A 24247-nucleotide genomic window follows, 5' to 3' on the forward strand; every position below is an offset into this window, starting at 1 on the left:
TCACTTTACTCGTACCGTAATGCATGATCCCGTGTCCAACACCTTGGTCACATTGAGCTCATTATGATGATGCATTACCGAGTGGGCCCAGAGATACCTCTCCTTCATACGGAGTGACAAATCCCAGTCTCGATCCGTGTCAACCCAATAGATACTTTCGGAGATACCTGTAATGCACCTTTATAGTCACCCAGTTACGTTGTGACGTTTGATACACCCAAGGCACTCCTACGGTATCCGGGAGTTACACGATCTCATGGTCTAAGGAAGAGATACTTGACATTGGCAAAGCTCTAGCAAAACGAACTACACGATCTTTTATGCTATGCTTAGGATTGGGTCTTGTCCATCACATCATTCTCCTAATGATGTGATCCCGTTATCAACGACATCCAATGTCCATAGTCAAGAAACCATGACTATCTGTTGATCACAACGAGCTAGTCAACTAGAGGCTCACCAGGGACATATTGTGGTCTAAGTATTCACACGTGTATTACGATTTTCCGGATAATACAGTTATAGCATGAATAAAAGACATTTATCATGAACATTGAAATATAATAATACTTTTATTATTGCCTCTAGGGCATATTTCCAACAGTCTCCCACTTGCACTAGAGTCACCAATCTAGTTACATTGTGATGAATCGAACACCCATAGAGTTCTGGTGTTGATCATGTTTTGCACGCGAGAGAGGTTTAGTCAGCGGATCTGCGGCATTCAGATCCGTATGCACTTTGCAAATCTCTATGTCTCCATCTTGAACATTTTCACGGATGGAGTTGAAACGACGCTTGATGTGCCTGGTCTTCTTGTGAAACCTGGGCTCCTTGGCGAGGGCAATAGCTCCAGTGTTGTCACAGAAGAGTTTGATCGGCCCCGACGCATTGGGTATGACTCCTAGGTCGGTGATGAACTCCTTCACCCAAATCGCTTCATGCGCTGCCTTCGAGGCTGCCATGTACTCCGCTTCACACGTAGATCCCGCCACGACGCTCTGCTTGCAGCTGCACCAGCTTACTGCTCCACCATTCAACATATACACGTATCCGGTTTGTGACTTAGAGTCATCCAGATCTGAGTCGAAGCTAGCGTCGACGTAACCCTTTACGACGAGCTCTTCGTCTCTTCCATAAACGAGAAACATGTCCTTCGTCCTTTTCAGGTACTTCAGGATATTCTTGACCGCTGTCCAGTGTTCCTTGCCGGGATTACTTTGGTATCTTGCTACCAAACTTACGGCAAGGTTTACATCGGGTCTGGTACACAGCATGGCATACATAATAGATCCTATGGCTGAAGCATAGGGGATGACACTCATCTCTTCTTTATCTTTTGCCGTGGTCGGTGACTGAGCTGAGCTCAATCTCACACCTTGTAACATAGGCAAGAACCCCTTCTTGGACTGATCCATTTTGAACCTCTTCAAAATCTTATCAAGGTATGTGCTTTGTGAAAGACCTATGAGGCGTCTCGATCTATCTCTATAGATCTTGATGCCTAATATATAAGCAGCTTCTCCAAGGTCCTTCATTGAAAAACACTTATTCAAGTAGGCCTTAATGCTGTCCAGAAATTCTATATTATTTCCCATCAAGAGTATGTCATCTACATATAATATGAGAAATGCTACAGAGCTCCCACTCACTTTCTTGTAAACGCAGGCTTCTCCATAAGTCTGCATGAACCCAAACGCTTTGATCATCTCATCAAAGCGAATGTTCCAACTCCGAGATGCTTGCACCAGTCCATAAATGGATCGCTGGAGCTTGCATACTTTGTTAGCGTTCCGAGGATCGACAAAACCTTCGGGCTGCATCATATACAGTTCTTCCTTAAGATGCCCGTTAAGGAATGCTGTTTTGACGTCCATCTGCCATATCTCATAATCATAGTATGCGGCAATTGCTAACATGATTCGGACGGACTTCAGCTTCGCTACGGGAGAGAAAGTCTCGTCGTAGTCAATCCCTTGAACTTGTCAATAACCCTTAGCGACAAGTCGAGCCTTATAGATGGTAACATTTCCATCCGCGTCCGTCTTCTTCTTAAAAATCCATTTGTTTTCTATCGCTCGCCGATCATCGGGCAAGTCTGTCAAAGTCCATACTTTGTTTTCATACATGGATTCTATCTCGGATTTCATGGCTTCAAGCCATTTGTTGGAATCCAGGCCCGCCATCGCTTCTTCATAGTTCGAAGGTTCATTGTTGTCTAACAACATGATTTCCAGGACAGGGTTGCCGTACCACTCTGGTGCGAAACGTGTCCTTGTGGACCTACGAAGTTCAGCAGTAACTTGATCCGAAGTACCTTGATCATCATCAATGTCTTCCTCTTCAGTTGGTGTGGGCATCACAGGAACGGTTTCCTGCGCTGCGCCACTTTCCCGCTCAAGAGGTAGTACTTCATCGAGTTCTACTTTCCTCCCACTTACTTCTTTCGAGAGAAACTCTTTTTCCAGAAAGCATCCGTTCTTGGCAACAAAGATCTTGCCTTCGGATCTTAAGTAGAAGGTATACCCGACAGTTTCCTTAGGGTATCCTATGAATACGCATTTTTCCGACTTGGGTTCGAGCTTTTCAGGTTGAAGTTTCTTGACATAAGCATCGCATCCCCAAACTTTTAGAAACGACAGCTTAGGTTTCTTTCCAAACCATAATTCATACGGTGTCATCTCAATGGATTTAGACGGTGCCCTATTTAAAGTGAATGTAGCTGTCTCTAGAGCGTATCCCCAAAATGATAGCGGTAAATCGGTAAGAGACATCATAGACCGCACCATATCCAATAGAGTGCGATTACGACGTTCGGACACACCGTTTCGCTGAGGTGTTCCAGGCGGCGTGAGTTGTGAAATGATTCCACATTTCCTTAAGTGTGTACCAAATTCGTGACTTAAGTATTCTCCTCCACGATCTGATCGTAAGAATTTTATCTTTCGGTCACGTTGATTCTCTACCTCATTCTGAAATTCCTTGAACTTTTCAAAGGTCTCAGACTTGTGTTTCATTAAGTAGACATACCCATATCTACTCAAGTCATCAGTGAGAGTGAGAACATAACGATATCCTCCGCGAGCCTCAACGCTCATTGGACCGCACACATCGGTATGTATGATTTCCAACAAGTTGGTTGCTCGCTCCATTGTTCTGGAGAACGGAGTCTTGGTCATTTTGCCCAAAAGGCATGGTTCGCACGTGTCAAACGATTCATAATCAAGAGACTCTAAAAGTCCATCAGCATGGAGCTTCTTCATGCGCTTGACACCAATGTGACCAAGGCGGCAGTGCCACAAGTATGTGGGACTATCGTTATCAACTTTAAATCTTTTGGCATCTACACTATGAACATGTGTAATATTACGCTCGAGATTCATTAAGAATAAACCATTGACCATCGGAGCATGACCATAAAACATATCTCTCATATAAATCGAACAACCATTATTCTCAGACTTAAATGAGTAGCCATCTCGTATTAAACGAGATCCAGATACAATGTTCATGCTCAAACTTGGCACTAAATAACAATTATTAAGGTTCAAAACTAATCCCGTAGGTAAATGTAGAGGCAGCGTGCCGACGGCGATCATATCGACTCTGGAACCATTCCCGACGCGCATCGTCACCTCGTCCTTCGCCAGTCTCCGTTTATTCCGCAGCTCCTGTTGTGAGTTACAAATATGAGCAACGACACCGGTATCAAATACCCAGGAGTTACTACGAGTACTGGTAAGGTACACATCAATCACATGTATATCAAATATACCTTTGGTGTTGCCGGCCTTCTTATCCGCTAAGTATTTGGGGCAGTTCCGCTTCCAGTGACCCTTCCCCTTGCAATAAAAGCACTCAGTCTCAGGCTTGGGTCCATTCTTTGACTTCTTCCCGGTAACTGGCTTACCAGGCGCGGCAACATCTTTGCCGTCCTTCTTGAAGTTCTTCTTACCCTTGCCCTTCTTGAACTTAGTGGTCTTATTGACCATCAACACTTGATGTTCTTTCTTGATTTCAGCCTCTGCTGACTTTAGCATCGAGAACACTTCAGGAATGGTCTTTTCCATCCCCTGCATGTTGTAGTTCATCACAAAGCTCTTGTAGCTTGGTGGGAGCGACTGGAGGATTCTGTCAATGACCGCCTCATCTGGGAGGTTAATGTCCAGCTGGGTCATACGGTTGTGCAACCCAGACATCTTCAGGATGTGCTCACTGACAGAACTGTTTTCTTCCATCTTACAACTGTAGAACTTGTCGGAGACATCATATCTCTCGACCCGGGCATGAGCTTGAAAAACTAGTTTCAGCTCTTCGAACATCTCATATGCTCCGTGGTGCTCAAAACGCTTTTGGAGCCCCGGTTCTAAGCTGTAAAGCATGCCGCACTGAACGAGGGAGTAATCATCAGCACGAGACTGCCAAGCATTCATAATGTCTTGGTTCTCTGGGACGGGAGCGTCACCTAGCGGTCCTTCTAGGACATATTGTTTCCTGGCAGCTATGAGGATGATCCTCAGGTTCCGGACCCAGTCTGTATAGTTGCTGCCATCATCTTTCAGCTTGGTTTTCTCTAGGAACGCGTTGAAGTTCATGTTGACATTAGCGTTGGCCATTGATCTACAAGACATATTTGCAAAGGTTTTAGACTAAGTTCATGATAATAAAGTTCTAATCAAATTATGAACTCCCACTTAGATTAGACATCCCTCTAGTCATCTAAGTGTTACACGATCCGAGTCGACTAGGCCGTGTCCAATCATCACGTGAGACGGACTAGTCATCGTCGGTGAACATTCTCATGTTGATCGTATCTTCCATACGACTCGTGTTCGACCTTTCGGTCTCCGTGTTCCGAGGCCATGTCTGCACATGCTAGGCTCGTCAAGTTAACCCTAAGTGTTTTCGCTGTGTAAAACTGTCTTACACCCGTTGTATGTGAACGTAAGAATCCATCACACCCGATCATCACGTGGTGCTTAGAAGCGACGAACTGTAGCAACGGTGCACAGTTAGGGGAGAACACTTCTTGAAATTTTTGTAAGGGATCATCTTATTTACTACCGTCGTCCTAAGTAAACAAGATGCATAAACATAATAAACATCACATGCAATTATATAGTTGTGACATGATATGGCCAATATCATATAGCTCCATTGATCTTCATCTTCGGGGCTCCATGATCATCTTGTCACCGGCTTGACACCATGATCTCCATCATCATGATCTCCACCAGCGTGTCTTCATGAAGTTGTCACGCCAACGACTACTTCTACTTCTATGACTAACATTTAGCAATAAAGTAAAGTAGTTTACATGGCGTTATTCAATGACACGCAGGTCATACAAAAATTAAAGACAACTCCTATGGCTCCTGCCGGTTGTCATACTCATCGACATGCAAGTCGTGAATCCTATTACAAAGAACATGATCTCATACATCACAATTCATCATTCATCACAACTTCTGGCCATATCACATCACATGATCAATCGCTGCAAAAACAAGTTAGACGTCCTCTAATTGTTGTTGCATCTTTTACGTGGCTGCAATTGGGTTCTAGCAAGAACGTTTTCTTACCTACGAATCACCACAACGTGATTTTGTCAACTTCTATTTACCCTTCATAAGGGCCCTGTTCATCGATTCCGCTCCAACTAAAGTGGGAGAGACAGACACCCGCCAGCCACCTTATGCAACTAGTGCATGTCAGTCGGTGGAACCGGTCTCACGTAAGCGTACGTGTAAGGTTGGTCCGGGCCGCTTCATCCCACAATACCGTTGAGCAAGAAAAGACTAGTAGAGGCAAGTAAGATGACAAAATCCACGCCCACAACAAAATTGTGTTCTACTCGTGCAAAGAGAACTACGCATAGACCTAGCTCATGATGCCACTGTTGGGGAACGTTGCAGAAAATTAAAATTTTCCTATGGTTTCACCAAGATCCATCTATGAGTTCATCTAAGCAACGAGTCAATGGAGAGAGTTTGCATCTACATACCACTTGTAGATCGCGTGCGGAAGCTTGCAAGGTGATGATGTAGTCGTACTCGACGTGATTCGAATCACCGATGACCAAGTGCTGAACGGACAGCACCTCCGCGTTCAACACACGTACGGGATGGGAGACGTCTCCTCCTTCTTGATCCAGCAAGGGGGAAGGAGAGGTTGAGGAAGACAGCTCCACCGGCAGCACGACGGCGTGGTGATGGTGGAGAGGCAGTACTCCGACAGGGCTTCGCCAAGCACACAACGGAGGAGGAGAGGTGTTGGGGAGGGGAGGGCTGCGCCTTGGAGGGTGGTGCGGCTGCCCTCCCCTCACCCCTCTATTTATAGGGGGAAGGGAGAAGGGGGCCGGCCCCCCTAGAACCCATCTAGGGGGGTGCGGCGGCCAAGGGGAGAGGGGGAGAGGGTGGCTTGCCCCCCAAGCCAAGGGGGCGCCCCCTCTAGGGTTCCCCCCTCAACCCTAGGCGCAAGGGCCCAAGGGAGGGGGTGCGCCCAGCCCACCAGGGGCTGGCTCCCTGCCCCACGCAGCCCATGTGGCCCCCCGGGAGGGGTGGCCCCTCCCGGTGGACCCCCGGAACCCTTCCGGTGGCCCCGGTACAATACCGGTATGACCCCGAAACTTCCCGGTGTCCGTTTGACAACTTCCCATATATAAATCTTTACCTCCGGACCCTTCCGGAGCTCCTCGTGACGTCCAGGATCCCATCCGAGACTCCGAACAACATTCGGTAGTCACATACTAGTCTTCCTAATAACCCTAGCGTCACCGAACCTTAAGTGTGTAGACCCTACGGGTTCGGGAGACATGCAGACATGACCTAGACGCTCTCAGGTCAATAACCAACAGCGGGATCTGGATACCCATGATGGCTCCCACATGCTCCTCGATGTTGTCATCGGATGAACCACGATGTCGAGGATTCGATCAAACCCTGTATGCAATTCCCTTTGTCAATCGGTACGTTACTTGCCCGAGACTCAATCATCGGTATCCCAATACCTTGTTCAGTCTCGTTACCGGCAAGTCACTTTACTCGTACCGTAATGCATGATCCCGTGTCCAACACCTTGGTCACATTGAGCTCATTATGATGATGCATTACCGAGTGGGCCCAGAGATACCTCTCCTTCATACGGAGTGACAAATCCCAGTCTCGATCCGTGTCAACCCAACAGATACTTTCGGAGATACCTGTAATGCACCTTTATAGTCACCCAGTTATGTTGTGACGTTTGATACACCCAAGGCACTCCTACGGTATCCGGGAGTTACACGATCTCATGGTCTAAGGAAGAGATACTTGACATTGGCAAAGCTCTAGCAAAACGAACTACACGATCTTTTATGCTATGCTTAGGATTGGGTCTTGTTCATCACATCATTCTCCTAATGATGTGATCCCGTTATCAACGACATCCAATGTCCATAGTCAGGAAACCATGACTATCTATTGATCACAATGAGCTAGTCAACTAGAGGCTCACCAGGGACATATTGTGGTCTAAGTATTCACACGTGTATTACGATTTCCGGATAATACAGTTATAGCATGAATAAAAGACATTTATCATGAACATTGAAATATAATAATACTTTTATTATTGCCTCTAGGGCATATTTCCAACAATCAAGTGGTTCTGTCTGTTGGAGACGCGCCTTCTCACAGATGAGCATCATGTCCACAAGATAGGCATGCACCTTGTCCTTGTCGCCTATGCAAGGAAAAAGTGTGTTGCGGAAGATCCGGTGCATGATGTCAAGGAATGGGTTCAACACCCAAGTCTTCTTGTCATTGGCTAACTTCTTCTCAACAAGGTAGGGTTGAAGCTTGTTCTTGTTGGCTGACTTGGGGTTGGCATGAGGGCGGACACCAACGAGCACATTGAGCCCCTCATCACAAACATGCAACATATCCATGAACTCCTTCCACTTAGCAGACATCCTCTTCCCATTAGTCATCCAAGGCATGGTCCGCTGCTCATCAGTGAGGAAGTGGATAGAAGCAAAGAATTGCGCCACAATCTCCGTGTCAAAGTCCATGTGAAACGTGAGTAACTCCTCAATGCCAAACTGCTCCACCAAATCCAGAGGCTCGCCAAAATATGCCCGGTTGTTGTCCTTCTTCATATGATTCATGTCAATCCACTGCACTGGCACATAGGTGTTCTGCTTGGCCTTGATCACATCTAGAAAGATGAGATTCTGCTGCTTGGTCCAAAACAAGTCGTTATCCCTTGTGATCTCCCTAGGGTTGACGTAGGGGTTGAGCTTCCTTTGAATCAGAAACTCCGCTTGAGGCATTTCATCCATGCCAACATTTGGCTCCTTGGTCTCGGTAGCTGTGGTCTTGACTCTGCGTTGTTGGGCACTGGACCCCTCAGGAGCTTCTTGGGTGCAAAGCCGCTTGGAGCTCGTGTCGCGGCTGGGATTCGAGCGCCTGACATTGGATCCACCACCTATGACACACAACACAAACACACGAGAAGAACGAGAAGGATCGTTGCAAAGACCAAGGCCAAAACCAAACCAAACAATGTAGAAATGCGATTGAGTGTGGCAAAACAAAGTAATTTATATGTCAATGGTAGTACTGCACCATGAGGCAGAAGTAAAAAAGTTGCATCTGCTCTAGCCACGGTAGTACACTGCCGGGTTGGCACGGTAGTACCATGTGACGGTGTCCTGTACTATGGGGTACTCACCATGTCGTCTCCCGATCAGTTGGATTGGGCCAAGGACCCCCATTGCCGTATACTCTTGGGCCAGTTCGGACAACCCCTGCCACATACAAGGAAGACTCCACAAGACCTGACGCCCAAGACAAGGGCTCTCCTAAACCCTAGGCCTCCGGTGTCTTATATAAACCGGGGCCAGGCTAGTCAATAGACAATCTCATATTCATTACTACAATCTCGTGGTAGATACATGTACTCTGTACTATCCCCATATGAATACAATCAAAAGCAGGACGTAGGGTTTTACCTCCATCAAGAGGGCCCGAACCTGAGTAAAATTCCGTGTCCATGTTACCATCGTTCCAAGACGCCTAGCTTAGGACCCCTACTACGAGATATGCCGGATTTGACACCGACATTGGTGCTTTCATTGAGAGCCTGCTAGGTGTTCGTCACGGATTGATTGGGATGATCAGGTGATGTTTTTTCAGTTAGATCTGTTTTGTATATATCAATTTCTTGCAAAATTATTCTTTGCCGGTCTGCGTATTTTTCTTCACATATGTGTTCTAGATTGAAACCGACAGGAAGAACCGCAGTCAATACATCGGGATTAGCAACATGCAGTTGTCTGATGACGATTCGTCTAGGTCAATTCAATATATTCATGTCTTAGTTGGGGGCGGCAGGAGACGTGCGTACGAACGCTGGCAGGCCCAACCAAAAGCTCTCATAATCAATGGAGCAGTTCGAAGGAATCCCACGTCTGATGGGATGGCTACCCTTCGTCGCCTAAAAATTTATGGTGCATGTGTTAGTACTACGATCCAAGTACTGATGATACACGTGTTACACTCCACGTAAAGTATTAGATGTGCTACTACAGTATAAGCAATACTTTTTCTCTCAGATCGGCCGTCTTGGATGTCGGTCGGCCCGGACAAAGCCTTGATGCGTCCCTGTCTTGTCTGCTACCAGTTCACATATCATTGGATAAATCATCAGGTGCAGTTGTTCTATTATTTTTCATGTACGTATATCAATAATATCCCAAAGAGTGTTTTTCGTTGGTCCAGGATGTCCGGTTTTGCAGGTTTTGCAATCGGGTTTATGCTACAGGGCGATCCTATATGTTGTTGTCCCACGCTCATTGTGTCCGCCACTCGAGCGATCCCGCGAATTTGGATCTTGTCATCTCGTCGCATCTGTGCCCTGTGTTGACATCGGCCTCGCGCCAGGCCACATCTCTTTAAATAAATTATTTCTCGTAAATTAATTATGTGAGGATTTTTTATATTTATATTATTATTTTTGGACTACACTATTCTACATGTGTAGGTACACGACTTTGACTGCGTCACGCGGTCACTTCGGCAAGCCGACGTCGTCGTCCCAATCGGCATAAATCGGCTTGCGTGATCATCTTGTTGGTTGAATTGCCATACGACATGTTCGGTTGCCTCGGGGACTTCGGCATCGTTGAGGGAGCTCTACCTCATCGAGTGTTCGGCACACGGGCCATATTTCTTTTATTACTCACTTTGCATAAATTATTTATTATGCAACATTTTATTATTATTATTATTATTATTATTATTATCCCTGGCTTGCACTATTTTCTGTGCACAGGTAAATGATCCGGGTCGGGCAGCGTTGTCACCTCGGCGTACTGACATACCACGTCACCTCGGCTGGAGGGGGGCTTCGCCAACACTTCATTAACCCACGCCGGGGGCTTCGGCGTCACACTGCCGGCCTGCATTGGCCATGCTATGTCACCACCTTGGACTGCCGAGCTCTTCGCTCCGCCACCTCGGGACTAGCTCGGGGGCTAGGACTTTGTCCCGCATCAAGCTCGGACCGCGTTATCAATTCTGAACACACTTGCTAAGTCGCTTTCATGCTCAAAACTTTCAGTTTTAAATTTTGTTCGGTCCGACCAAGCATTATACTTTTTTTTAGCAGAAAGTTGTTTGTGAAAAACTTCCTCGTCCAAACTTTGTTTGTGACACACAAATTCAAATACCTCGTTTACTTGGGGGCTTCCTTTATGAAGCTTTTTCTCTTGCATATGATTATACTTGTACGGCTTCGTTCCTTGTTCGTGTATTACGCCACAATATGCACCATGTTGACTTAAGCGATTTGCAAGTTGGGTTGCCTTGCTCCTGTGTTTACCCCTACGTTCCCGATTGTCCGACTAGGGAGTAAAGGGAGCACTTCTGCGATTGTCACGATCGGGCCATCCGAGCCGGACCTCAGACTCGGTGAAGCCGAAAGCTAGCGCTCCTATTGTTTTCAATTATGGCCGGCACACAGCGGAACTCATGAGTACAAAACATCTATTGCACAAGTCTCATATTAACAATGAGCACCGAAGAAAGGTATCGGTGGGGTACTATTTTCTTCGAAGATGCTTCTTACACTTTGTCAGTAATATAGCATAAGTTTCCTGAGCGCGCTTTGTCTGTGACAGCCTTATGACCTGATTGTCTGGTTATCGGAAACACCGTCGATATTCTCGACAGGTGGAGTACATAACACTTTTTGGTCCTTGACCAAAGAGGGAGAAGCCGACGGTCGGTTAAGACGCGTTTAAAGTTCGGGTGAACATAGATATGATATAGGTACTTCGGTACATACAATCATTCTTTTACCCAAGTCACTTGGGGGCTCTTAAATTTATGTGAGCTGTTTTATAATAAGTGTTCTTCTTCTTAGTCGTTGCAAAGTCTTTTTTCTATCACTCCTTTTTTTGAAGCAAGTGTGCGGTCAATAGCCAGGGAGCCTAATTTCTCTCTCAAAGCGGCTAAAGTTTGCTAAACTAGCCTATCGAGAAGTACTCCGCCTTCGGGATAGGAGGTTGAAGCCGTAGGCTGACCCACTTGAAGTCTTGAGATAGGATGTGTCATGTTAAAGCACAACAGAAGCACAATTTTTTAAGACCAATTTTCTGATTGGCACCGAACAATTGATCTAGTTCGGACGTCGAGTTTTTACTGACGTTTTTTTGGTTTTCCTAGCCTATGGCACTTTTAAACTATTTGTGCGTTTCCAGCATTAATCTCGCAGTGCAACGCCGAACACCTTTAGGAATTCGACAAAAACATTCTCAGATATTGCTATATATGCATCTGTTTCGTATTGTGTCTTCGGTCAAAAGTTGGGTTGCCCGGCTCTTGTGCTTGCCTCCTATGTTCCGCTTTGTTTGGCTAGGTGTGCAAAGGGAGAACCACTGTGATTGTGCTTCTAGCTCGCATGGTTAAGCACCTCAGTGGAGAAAGCCGAAAACTGACTGTCACAATAGGCGTAAACCGGTCAGCGATCCGATGACTATGTTAAATGACGGGTCGTTCATAACATTGACCGAAGTGTTTACAGCTCGACCTCGGATGTCGTCGAACACTAACCGGGGGCTCATAACTAGCTTCCCCGGTTTAAAGGTCCTATGACTAAGCAAAAGTTATAAAGCTCGCATATCTAATTGCCTTGTTTCTGCTAACACAACCGCCTCCGGGCACCGAGACGTCGGCTAAGGGTTGTTTTGTTAGTGCGGAAACACCCTGCGTAGTATCTACCAAGGGGTAGAAGCCGACGATGGGCCACTTTCAACTGATAAACGGTCACAATGGAGTCAAAATAATGATGTAAAGTACTTGGATACATAGAATCATTACACATAATTTGTGATTTTACTTCGGACATCGATCCTTAATTCGGCCACCCGTGCCCACGTTAAGGCTCGGGGGCTACTGGGCTTCATGCTTATCATTTACAAATATTAAAGGGGTACATCGATCCCCTGATCTGGTGTTGCCACCCGACCAGTGTCTCGGGGGCTACTGCATTGACAATTCAATGCATAAAATTTAAAGTGCAATATAGTTTTCGAGGAGATTATTATCCTCGGGTTGGTCGGTCGCACCCAACCTGAGTCTCGAGGACTTTGCACACCGCGTTTCTATCCCTAAGTATGCTGCCGAGCTAGGAATTGAGTCTCAGGAGCTACTAGGGTCAACGGTTTGATTTTTTCCTCCAGGTGCATCCCGGATATTAGGCCAACACGCACCTTGAGGGCATTTCCGGCATTAAGCTCGGCTAAACTCCTTCAACTTTTTTGAACCAAGGTGGTCTATGACACCTCGAATATAGTCCGGTGTTGGAGCTTGGACATAGTCCGGCGGTGGAGCTTGGACCTAGTCCGGCGTTGGAGCTTGGACATAGTCCGCCGTTGGAGTTCGGATACAGTCCGGTGTTGGAGCTTGGACATAGTCCGGCATTGGAGCTCGGATACATTCCGGTGTTGGAGCTCGGAAGCGGTCCGGCGTTGGTGCTTGGCTGCTAAAGATACCTCGAATGCAGTCCGGCGTTGGAGCTCGAACGCAAGAGGACGTTGCCGCTCGGGAACAACTCCAAACCCGAGGTGCGGCATAAAAACAACAAGACATTGATAAAGGCCGAAAACTTAAAGGGGCTCCTCGGATACCCGACGTGTAAACTCTTCGGATGCACTTCGGCGATCCTCAAGATCGAAGATGAGAAGATTTATTGAACCAGTTTTCAAGACCAACGACCGAAGGTGAAGAATAGTTCGAAAGAATCGAGGAGCGTCCCCAACTTGAAGACCGGTTCAGGGGGCTACTGGCGGTGTCCTGGACTAGGGGGTACTCACCATGTCATCTCTCGATTAGTTGGATTGGGCCGAGGACCCCCATGGTTGTATACTCTTGGGCCAGTTTGAACAACCCCTGCCGCATACAAGGAAGACTCCACAAGACTTGGCGCCCAAGACAAGGACTCTCCTAAACCCTAGGCCTCCGGTGTCTTATATAAACCGGGGCCAGGCTAGTCAATAGACAATCTCATATTCATTACTACAATCTCGTGGTAGATACATGTACTCTGTACTATCCCCATATGAATACAATCAAAAGCAGGACGTAGGGTTTTACCTCCATCAAGAGGGCCCGAACCTGGGTAAAATCCCGTGTCCATGTTACCATTGTTCCAAGACGCCTAGCTTAGGACCCCTACTACGAGATATGCCGGATTTGACACCGACACCATGCCTAGAGCGGAAGTAATTTTTTTGCTTCCGTGCCACGGGCGGTAGTATCGCTCCAGTGGAGCGGTAGTACCGCACGGGGCGGATCTCGCTAGAGCAGGCGGTTGTACCCCTCCGGGAGGAGCGGTAGTACCGCACGGGTTAGAACTCGCCAAAACGGATTTAGGAACAAGGTTGTAGTACTCGTAGTAGTGGCTGCGCTAGAGCTCGCATTGGTACTCCACCGCCGATTCCTCGATGGACAGACTCTTCTCTACCTCGACCTCGACCACGCGCAACTCCTCCTCCCGGCGCTCCTCGGTCTCCGCCGCCCCCTGCATCTCCAGCTCCTGCTCGAAGATCTCATGAGGAAGCAGGTGCTCCATGGCCACCGCCGCCTTTTCGGACGTGGGTTGCATGCTGGATTCCGAGGTGGCCTCGAATATCTTGGCGTGTGCGTCCTCGATCTTGGCATGGATAGCCTCGACCCTGGCCAGGGCGACATCGGCGGCATGGACGGCAGCTCGAGCGCTCTCGGCGTTTGCAGCCGCCGTCGCAGCAGCTGCTGCAGACGCCCTCTCGGCGGATGCGGCGACGCTCTCGGCGTAGGCGGACGTGCTCTCGGCGCAGGCGGCAGTGCTCGGGGAGGACGTGGCCACCGTACAGGCCCTCACGAAGCGTTTCCACGGCGTCATCTTTGCAAGAAGGGGTTGCGGGAATGGGGATTGGGATTCATGGATTCGGGGGTTGCCGGCACTAGAGCAGACGAGCCAGCGAAGCTTAAGAAGGAAGACTTAAATAGACCCATGAATTTTCATCACAAACGGTTCCTAAAAAACAACTGTGTGCGATGTTATTGATATTTTTTATTAGATGTGAAAGACGAATTTGAAGTAAAGTGGCAACGGATGGTGTTAAATGTGTATAGAGAATTTGTTTGTCAAGTATTTGGAAAATGTATAAAAAAAGTGTATCAAGCAATTTGATCATGTATTTAAAAAATGTTAATCAAGCATGTGAACAAAGTGTTTGCAAAATGTTAATCAAGCATTTGTTAAATGTTAGACGTGTATAGAAAAAATATTGACCATGTATTAAAAATGATTAAATGTTTTGATCATGTATATAAAAATGTAAATCAAGCATTTAAAAAATAATGAACGAGTATTTGAAAAATGTAAATCAACATTTGAAAAATCTAAAATGTGTTTAGAAAAAATGTTAGTCAAGTATTTGAAAGAATGTTGATCATGTATATAAACATGGAAATCAAGCATTTGAAAAATGTTGTGTTGAGTAAAAATGTTAATCAAGCATTTGAAAAAATGTTGATCATGTATATAAAAATGTTAATCAAGCATTTGAAAAAAATTGTTGTTCCGCTTTGGCTTGAAGGGGATAGAGTTCGGGTTTTAGGCAATGTGATGGATATCATGATATTTGCCCCTCCGACTAAAAGCTTTATAAGATTGTAGTACTGACTTGCCACCTCTGTTTCTAACCCTTGAAACTGCCTTTCAACTAATTCTTATTCTTCCCGTGTACGTGTCCTGTGTTGTAGTGGTACCGTTTTCTCTTAATATATTGGTGTCAAAATCATAAGAAAGCTGCATCTGAGTGCCAAGTGGCTATGGTGGTTTGCTTCATATATAAAGCATAAATTCAAGTGTAAGTACCTATATATGCACAAATTCAAGTGTAAGTACCTATATATGCACAGATTCAAGTGTCTGTGTGAAGGTCCCATTTGATGTTTAACTGAATCATTTGTGCAATGTTGTGGGTGGACCATACTTTTCTTTCTGTTGTGATGGCCGGTTCGTTGCAGAGTAGCTCTGCTCTTAGCAGTAGAAATGGAACTGCTGCTCCAGATCAAGGATTATAAATGAAGCGACTTGTTAAATCAACAGAGACTAGCTAGTAACATTGCCTTGTTCCAATCTTGAAGATTATGACAGATTTCCAGTCTTGATTATGGCGACAGATTTAGCGGAGCAGGTGTGAGGCTCAACGGTGATCTTAAAACAGGGTTTATTCACTCTTCAGTAGAGGAAGTGGATGCAAACTGCAGGAGGGATTGCAAGGGGAGTAAAATAAAATGAAGACAGTTTATGATTGTCATGCCACCCATCCGCCCCTCTCTGGGTTGGGTTTTACTAACATGAACACAACCCAGAGCCATGACAAATTACACTACTTCCGACTAAAAGCGCATCTAATAAGCGCTGAAATTGGGTTTAATAGCACTACAAAGCAAGATTACACGACGACGACTGTAGTAAGGGACCAATCCCATGTGTTGTTGCTACTTGCTTGCTAGTCCACTAGCGGGCCTTCTTCATGAAGTAGCAAGGGATCGGGAGCTCGCTCGGATCAGGGGGCACGACGCTCATGAACGTCGGACCAGCGAACAGTTGCTCTGCCTCCGGAGCAGCTTCCTTGTCGACCGGAGCCTTGGGCTTCTTGTCACACCGATCAGTGGAAGGGGCGCGGCTCGCAGGCCTCTTGACAGCGCTCCAGCTGGTTCGGGACTCCTCGCGACCGGCACGGTCACCGCCGCGCATGCCCAATGCCACGCGTCCGGCGCGATCACCACCACCCGTGTCCGATGGCCCGCGTACGGCACGGTCGCCGCTGCCCATGTCCGATGCCACGCGTTTGACTCGCTCGCCTCCGCTCATCTCCAACAGCACGCGTCCGACGCGCTCACCGCCGGTCATGTCCGACGCGGTGGCCAGAATCATAAATCTGTTATCTATCCATCTCCGGCTCGCCGACGCACGGCCAGGCTTCCCATCCGTCCGCGATGTCTTGAGTAACGTAGAGATTGGGGCCGACGGTGGGGTTGGCAGCAGCGCAGGAAGAACCGCGGCCATCTTGATCTTGCCCTGTCAAGAACAGAGACCAAAGACCAAGGAAGCAGAAAAGGAGACGAAAAGCACGAACCCTAATTCGATCGGATCGACGGAGGAAGAAGAAGGCGACTTACACGATTTGATCTTCGTGTTCCGCCCAACGGAGCGGAAGGCGAGAGCTTCGAAACGAAAGGGAAAGCCGGGGTACGTATGTGGTTCCCGTATCTACGTATTTCTAGATCCGGATCTAGGTATTTGTAATTGTCTAGGTCGGTCGTATCTGTACGTCGTATTTCTAGATCGGACCTAGGTATTTGTAGATCGGATCTGCGTGGGGAACTTCTATTTCCTTTTTTTTTGTTTTTTTTTTGAGAGAGAGAAGGGAACTTCTGTTCTGTTTCCTGCCCGTGTGGTGGAAAGGAGGCCTCGCTCCCCCACGCGCAAACTTCGGCCAGCCCAGGTACGGGTCGGGCCTCTCCTAATGTTTTTCGTTCCGTTTTTTTTCTTTTTTTTCCTTTTTAGCTTCTTTAAAGATATTCGAGATTTCAAAAGTACTGCATTTGAAAAATTTCCACAATTTAAAAAATAAAAAATAAAAATGTTGATTTCAAAAAACTTAGCTGAGCTTGAAAATTCGTTCTTAAATTGAAAACATGTTCTTGAATTAGAAAATTATTGTAGAATTTAAAAAATGTCCGCGCATTACAAAACGTTTGCAAATTAAAAAATATTCATGAATTTCAAGAAATGTTCTCGATTTTTTAAAAATTTCCATAAATTTTAAAAACGTTTGCACATTCAAAAATATTTACGGATTTTAAAACACATTCACATATGTGGAAAATATGTCCGTCAATTCAAAAATTGTCCACAAATTTCAAAACAATGTTCACAAAATTAAGAAGAAAAGAATGTAATACAATAATAAGGACACTATTAAAAAGATAAATGAAATAAAAAACTAAAGAAAAAGAAAAAACGTCTCAGAACCCGAACCTTCCCAAAACCGATGGGAAAAACCTAGAATGTGCCGGACATGGTGCACAAAAGGATACGCGCGGTAGGTCGCTACCTACGCGAGATGTCCCCGGACTTCTCCTCTGTTGTTGGGGTCGGAGACTTCTCTTGTTCCGCTCTCCCATGGCACAAATGATCCGCCGTTGTCCTCTCCCTCTTACACGGCCACAGCCCCTCGGCCGCCATCCTCTCCCTCTTACACGGCCTCGGCCCCTCGGCCGCCATCCTCTCCCTCTTACATGGCCTCGGTCCCTCACCTGCCTATGCCATTGCCAGCATACGACGCATCGTCCTCGCCAACCTATGTGAAGTCCTCGTATACAGCCTCGCTTGCCCCTTTTGCCCCCTTGATTTTTGAAGTTTGGTTTATAAGCAAAAAAAACACGTATTTTTGTGCTTTTTGACTCTTTGGCTTTGGGCTTTTGAGTGGATATTGTCACATTAAGGTGTAAGCCAAAGGCCAAAACCAAAACCAAAACCACACAAATAAGTGCCTTTTTGGCTTATAAGCCAAATTTGAGCTAAGTTTGGCATAATAAAACCGTCTGGACCGCCGAGAAGACAGAGCGTGAATGTAGTTGGAGGCGCTGGACTGCTGCTTTCACTGATTTGCACGTTGAATTCGTCCTGGATATTTCTTTCTAAAATATCATGATCTGCATTCTAAGGTTCCACGATTTACCTTTTGTTTTTTCATCGGTTTAGTTTTCGGTCCACTGCTGATTGCTTTTAAATTCACCCTGACGATATTCACTAGCTCCATGAACAATTAGAAGACGTGTTCAGAATGGGCATAAATTAAGACGAACTCGAGTTTTCTGCGATATCAAGTCAGGCAGCATACAAAAACACCTTTAAAGATCAGAACTAGTGTTTGGATCCGTGTCCTTATCGATCCCCTTCCCCAGTCTCCTCCATAAGACTCGAAACCAATCTAAATGGTGTTCCATCAACACCGAAACTACAACTGATGTTCACATGGTTATACTTCTGCTTCAGACGATGTACTCTTGATCTTACTCTTCCGCTTCAAATGCTGTGTTCTTTTCCGGTGGCCTCGGCCTTGCTTGTGTTGTTCCCACTCGTGTGCCCCTCGAAGGACCCGGTTGTCGCAGGCCTATAACACATGATTCAGAAATGGTACAAGTTTGTCAGATCCGTGTTTTTTATTAACTAATACATCAGGGAAGTGACAAAAGGCAAGCATCAGATAGTTCAACCAATTATCATAGGGCAACCAAAGCATAACCAGAACCACCTCGTAATAAGAACATCAAATAAAAAACATCACCTCGCAAACATATTGAGTCCATAACTCTCTTGAGGCCAACCTAGTTCCACCACCATCGATCGAACAATCTTTACTTGCCAAAGTTGTATCGTTAGACAAGAATCTTCTGACAGTATCTGCGCAAGGTTTTATAACCTTGACATTCCAAGAGTCACCAGTGGTACCTAGTAAAATATACATTGCATATGAAGGAAAAGAACACATCAAAGCAGGCCAATTCAACACTCTGGGCAAATACATACAAATGGACTTACATTGGAATGCTTCTGTTGCATCGATGTGATGCAAATTCCACCCGAAGTCTTTATTCAGCCGGTGTAGCCTCCGTCTCTGCGGCAGAGATTTGCAGTCTAGTACTGATTATTATCTCAGACCGTCTAAAAAATGTAAGGATAAAGATACAGAGGGAGTGTTTACTTGGCGTCGAACAAGTCTTCGTGTGTTTGCTTTTAGCTGAGAGACAGCTTCATCCAACAAGCTTTTCAGCTTATCATCATGGAGATCAAGCATACCAGCTTTTATCTCATCAGGTTCTTTCTTTGTAAAATATAATCTAAAAAACTCATCAAATTCACGAACCCCAATGGCCTGCCGTAGACCTTGGGTATAAACGGCACCTGGATTATATATATTGCACACTTCATCGAGCAGCCCAGCATTAATCATGCAATCGACTCTTTCATTGACATAATTATCCAGAACATGAAGCTCGGCATCCACCCACAGGAAACAACAGTCAAATCTGGAGCTAGTAGGCCGGCCCCACTTGTCCTGACAACAAACAATCTTTTTTAGGACATCCATATTGAAACAGGAAAGTCTAACCTCATGCGCAAAAAATGTGTGGTAGCAGTTAGTAGTTCATATTCATGGCATATATATTGAATGATTAATCAAAGAAAATACAAAAATTCCTCACTTCTGCAGCTTCTCCTTGGAAAAGATCGCTTGGTAGTGCACCTGTGGTTGCATATAACTCAAGATAACGTTTTATCTGTTCAATACAGCAAATCGAACGACTAAAATAAGATAAATAGGGGAATGCCATGAGGAAAGTGAGAGCATGCTACAGATGAAGAATGACTGGCTAAGTGACCAGGAGATGGTAGGAATGTGCAACACCCTTACTTTTCGGTGGTTGTTTGGGTGGATCCTTTGTGCCGCAATAGGATCAATCTCCTTTAAGTGTTCATACCCACTTCCAACACCATCTGTGGCAAGGCCTGAATAGCACATTGAAGATACAATAGGCAAATAAATAAAACATGAATACAGAACAGGCACACGATGAATAAGGAGCAAGTGTTATGGTTTCAATATTCACCTATATCATCGAGTTGGTCACTCAAAGTGCAACCCTGCGTATCTTCTGACATATCCTCAAAGAGGAATGGACTAACAAGAGCCTAAGGCCATCGTAAGAGCCCGCAAAAATGTAAATCAGATACACAATTAACTTAAGATAAGGCTATCGACCAGAATTGAACTATGAACATGTGTGAATAACTCCTGATATGGAAATCGACAAGTGTTGAACTATGAACCTGTATATAGAAGTTTGTGCCACCAACAATAACAGGCAGGCCGCCACGATCCAATATATCTTCTATAATCTGCGGCCATTCAGAATGAACATGGTACGGTTACTCAGTTGGAAGTCTAGAAGACTGAAACAAAGTTGCATCAGCAACATCAGATGTAAGCTTACAGGCAAGGCATGATCACGGAAATCGCGGCAAGTGAACTCCGCCGAAGGATCGACGATGCTCAAGAGATGGTGAGGAACACCTGCAGACACGCCAAATATAGCGTCGCTCAGCTCAAACTGAACGGAACTGAATTTCCTTTTTTTTTTTTTGAAGAAAAATATATACAAGGCGGGATTCTGGAGTGTTCGAGAGGAGAGACCGTTCTGCTCATGGAGGGAGACCTTGTTAGTGAGGACATCGAGACCGCGGTAGACCTGCATGGAGTCGGCGCTCACCACCTCGACGCCGGCAAAGTGCCCCGCCAGGTCAACGGCAAGCCGGGACTTGCCGGCGCCCGTCGCGCCCATGACCACCACCACCGCCTTCCTCCGCCCCCTTTTGGACGGCGGCGAGGAGGAGGCAGCCTCGCGAGCGTTGGACATAAAGTTTGGAGCCGGCGGCGGAGAGGCAGGTGCGGCGAGGTGGGGCATCTCGAGGGCAGATTTTACAGGGTTCTTTTTTCTTCTACAGAAGAGATGACGGGTGTTCTCCTGCTTTGGGGCCCAGGCACGCGGGAGGCCACAGCCTCGTTTTTTTCACATTTTTAACTTCCTTTTTTACTTTTGTTCATACTTCCAAATATTCTAAATAATTATATTTAAAAAATATTTAAGTAAAAACATTTGGGCAAAATGTTAACCAGGCATTTGAAAAATATTAAATGCGTACAGAGAAAATGATTCTCATGCATACAAAAAATGTATACAGAAAAGTATACTATGAAAAAGTTGATCATGTATTTAAAAAATATTAATCAAGAAATTTATAAAAAGTGTTATACTGTATTTCAAAAATAATAATCAAGAATTTGAAAAATGTTGACCATGTATTAAAAAAATGTTGATCCTTATTAAAAAATTAAAGCTGTTTAAAAATGTTAATCGAGCATTTCAAAATTCAATGTGCATATAAACCATTTGACCATGTTTTTAAAAAATGTTTATGTTCTATTTGAAAACCTTTAATCAAGCATTTGAAAATGTCAAATATGTATAGAAAAAATAATGACCATGTATTCAGAAAATATTAATCTTGTATTTGAAAAATGTTAATCAGGCATTAGAAAAATGTTAAACCTGTATAGAAAAATATTGACTATATATTAAAATGTTAATTTTGTATTTAAAAATTTAATTAGCATTTGAAAATGATAATGTATAGAAATGTGTTGACCATGTCTTAGAAATATATTAATAATGTATTTGAAAAAGGATGATCAAGCATTTAGAAAATGTTAAAAATGTGTATGGAAAAATTATTGAACATGTATTAAAAAAAACTTGTATTCAAAAAATGCTAAACGTGTATTAGATGTATATATACCAAAAAATGTACAATGTTATGAAATAAAGTAGGCATAAAAAATATAAGTTTAAAAAAACATGTATATAAAAAATGTTTCCAATGTGTACGAAAAATGTTGAATGTGTACTGAAAAAGTTTACAGTGTTGAACAAAAATAGGAAACCGATGAAAATAGACAAAAAATAAAATGAAAAGGCAAAGAAAACAAGAAAAGAAAAGAAGCAAACCAAAGTATAATGAAGAACAAAAGGTAAACTAAAGAAAACAAGTGAATACAAAATAAAAACTAATTTATAAGAAAGAAAAAAACCAAAGAAACCAGCGAAGAAAAATGGAAAAGAAATAAAAATAAGGAAAAGAAAAACCGGTGAAAACTGATTAATATAAGAAGAAAAGTGGTGAAAAACAATAAAACCGAAGAAAAAACAAAGAAAAAGTTTGAAGAAAACCATTGAAGAAGAGAGAAAACCGACAGAAAAAAGAAAATGAAAAGAGAAAACTGAAGTAACCTGCGAAGGAAAGGTTCGAACATGGTGAGCGCAGATGCGAGCGAACGAACGGCTGGCCCTACTTTAGCGAGAGGGGGCATCTTCAGCGAGCCAAACATACATCTCGCTATAAGCGAGATATAGCCCTGGCAGATGGGCACAATCCGTCCCGGCACAGTTGTTGGGTGTGTCGTGTCGGCCCGCGTGTCGAGTCGTCTGGCTGGACACAACCTCTCTAGTAAATGGGCCAGCCCGCGGCACGTTTGGCCCGCGTGGGGCGCGTGCTTTCAGCCTAATGGGCTTTTTTGGGCTAGTTGGGTTGATTCTATGTCTACATATAAAAATAAAACAAACGGTCATGACGTTCGGGCACGCGGGCCTGGCTTTGCAGCCCAAACATGACCCAAGGCGTGTTGTGTGCAGGCACGTGTCGGGTTAGGCCCATGATGACGACATGTGGTTGAGGTCGCCAGGTTTGTCTCTAACGAGTGTCCTGTAAATGATCCTCAAAAAAAAAAAACGAGTGTCCTGTAAATTAGCACTATTCGCCCGTGAATGCATCCGAACGGGTCTGCGGACATGAATACGAAAGGCAGCCATCCGCCCGCATTCCCAAAATATTCACCCGCATTTCAAACGAGAAATGAACCAAAATGATAAAATTAATGCAAACTGAACCTAATTCATGCAAAGTTGGACATGTCACATTAAATCGGGCGATATTTGACAAGTTCAACTAACCTTTTTTAGAAACCTAAAAGAATACACGGGATATCGGATTAATCTCATACGCATGGCCTTCCAGGCTGGTGGAACCTTCGTTGTAGTCCTCCCAGCGGCGGAAGGGTGCATATGGGCCGCGGCATCGCTGATTGGCCGCTTGGCTTCCTCCGCCATCGGCATCACGCGCATGACTGCTTCGTCAATGGACGCCACCGCAGTTCGCCCGCCCCTCGTCTTGCCATTGTCGGCGACGAGGGCAACGACGTGTAGTGACTCGATCACACCAATCTTGACGAGTTAGTCGTTGAGGCTGAGGCAGTGTCGGCGCCGTACGGACGTCTCCGCGGTGGTCCTAGACCGGTCCTCCACCTAGGCCAGTGCAAAGTCAGGGTCAACAAGGACCCAGTCCAGCGCGGCGTCCGACATGACGAACGCGGCCTGGCGCTTCATGTTGCGCTGCTCCGCCGACTCAGCCACCATCAAAGGTGTTGCATGATGATGTGTTGTAGCCGCCATGGTCGTGGTAATACATGAAGCGCCCTCGCGCGTTCACAAGCGTCAGGGATGGCTCCTTCACGGCGACGGGGCGATGATGGCGACACCCACTCCTTGTCACGCCAGAGACGTCTTGGCAATGACGTTCGTCGGTCTAAGCGGCCAAACGTGTTAAGCGGCGGCTCCTCCTTCACCTCCTCTTGACGCGACGTTCGATTTGGAAGCCGCGGTAGCACGGGGTAGGGCGGCTTCTCCTTCACTTCCTGTTTATGCGGTGGCGACGACGGCGCCGGTCTACAGTTACCAGAGCGACCGCTCAAGCATGACCTCCAGCTGCCCCTGGAACTCCAATTATGGCACAATCAAGAATGCTCCTGCTTTGTCCCATCGATGTTTCCTGGAGTACTTGGTTCCAGATTTGGCCAACATGGTTCTCTTTTAAATTCTACAATTTGATATAAGAGCAACATTGTGCAGCAAAGTTGAAAAAGTATTTCCATGACTCAAAAAGGCTGAAGTTAGTACTTGAATAACCTTGTTCCAAGAATGAAAAATTAAACAAAAGCATACGTATTAATTAACAATTTTAAAATAAC

The 24247-nt window shown here is 45.4% G+C and overlaps 1 protein-coding gene across 1 annotated transcript; it reads right to left on the reverse strand.

Moving 5' to 3' along the window:
* Window positions 1–18380: 18380 nt before the first annotated feature.
* Window positions 18381–21109, reverse strand: LOC119363861 (tRNA dimethylallyltransferase 2-like). The gene is made up of 10 exons (XM_037629229.1): window positions 20801–21109; window positions 20601–20680; window positions 20437–20505; window positions 20217–20298; window positions 20021–20115; window positions 19812–19886; window positions 19310–19663; window positions 19147–19222; window positions 18893–19056; window positions 18381–18718 (listed from the first exon to the last, which is right to left on the reverse strand). Exons 1-10 carry the CDS (start codon window positions 21069–21071, stop codon window positions 18584–18586), a joined length of 1401 nt encoding a protein of 466 aa, XP_037485126.1. The 5' UTR covers window positions 21072–21109; the 3' UTR covers window positions 18381–18583.
* Between the last annotated feature and the right edge of the window lie 3138 nt (window positions 21110–24247).

Source organism: Triticum dicoccoides, chromosome 2B (assembly GCF_002162155.2).
Source record: "Triticum dicoccoides isolate Atlit2015 ecotype Zavitan chromosome 2B, WEW_v2.0, whole genome shotgun sequence".
Taxonomy (NCBI): domain Eukaryota; kingdom Viridiplantae; phylum Streptophyta; class Magnoliopsida; order Poales; family Poaceae; genus Triticum; species Triticum dicoccoides.

Bases quoted from the DNA above. Each gene is read 5' to 3' on its own strand.
- LOC119363861 (XM_037629229.1), bottom strand. From the start codon at position 21,071: ATGCCCCACCTCGCCGCACCTGCCTCTCCGCCGCCGGCTCCAAACTTT. The intron at 20,299-20,436 runs GTTCATAGTTCA...CGATGGCCTTAG, and splicing joins GCACAAACTTCTATATACAG to GCTCTTGTTAGTCCATTCCT. The intron at 19,664-19,811 runs GTGAGGAATTTT...GTTTGTTGTCAG, and splicing joins TCCAAGGAGAAGCTGCAGAA to GACAAGTGGGGCCGGCCTAC.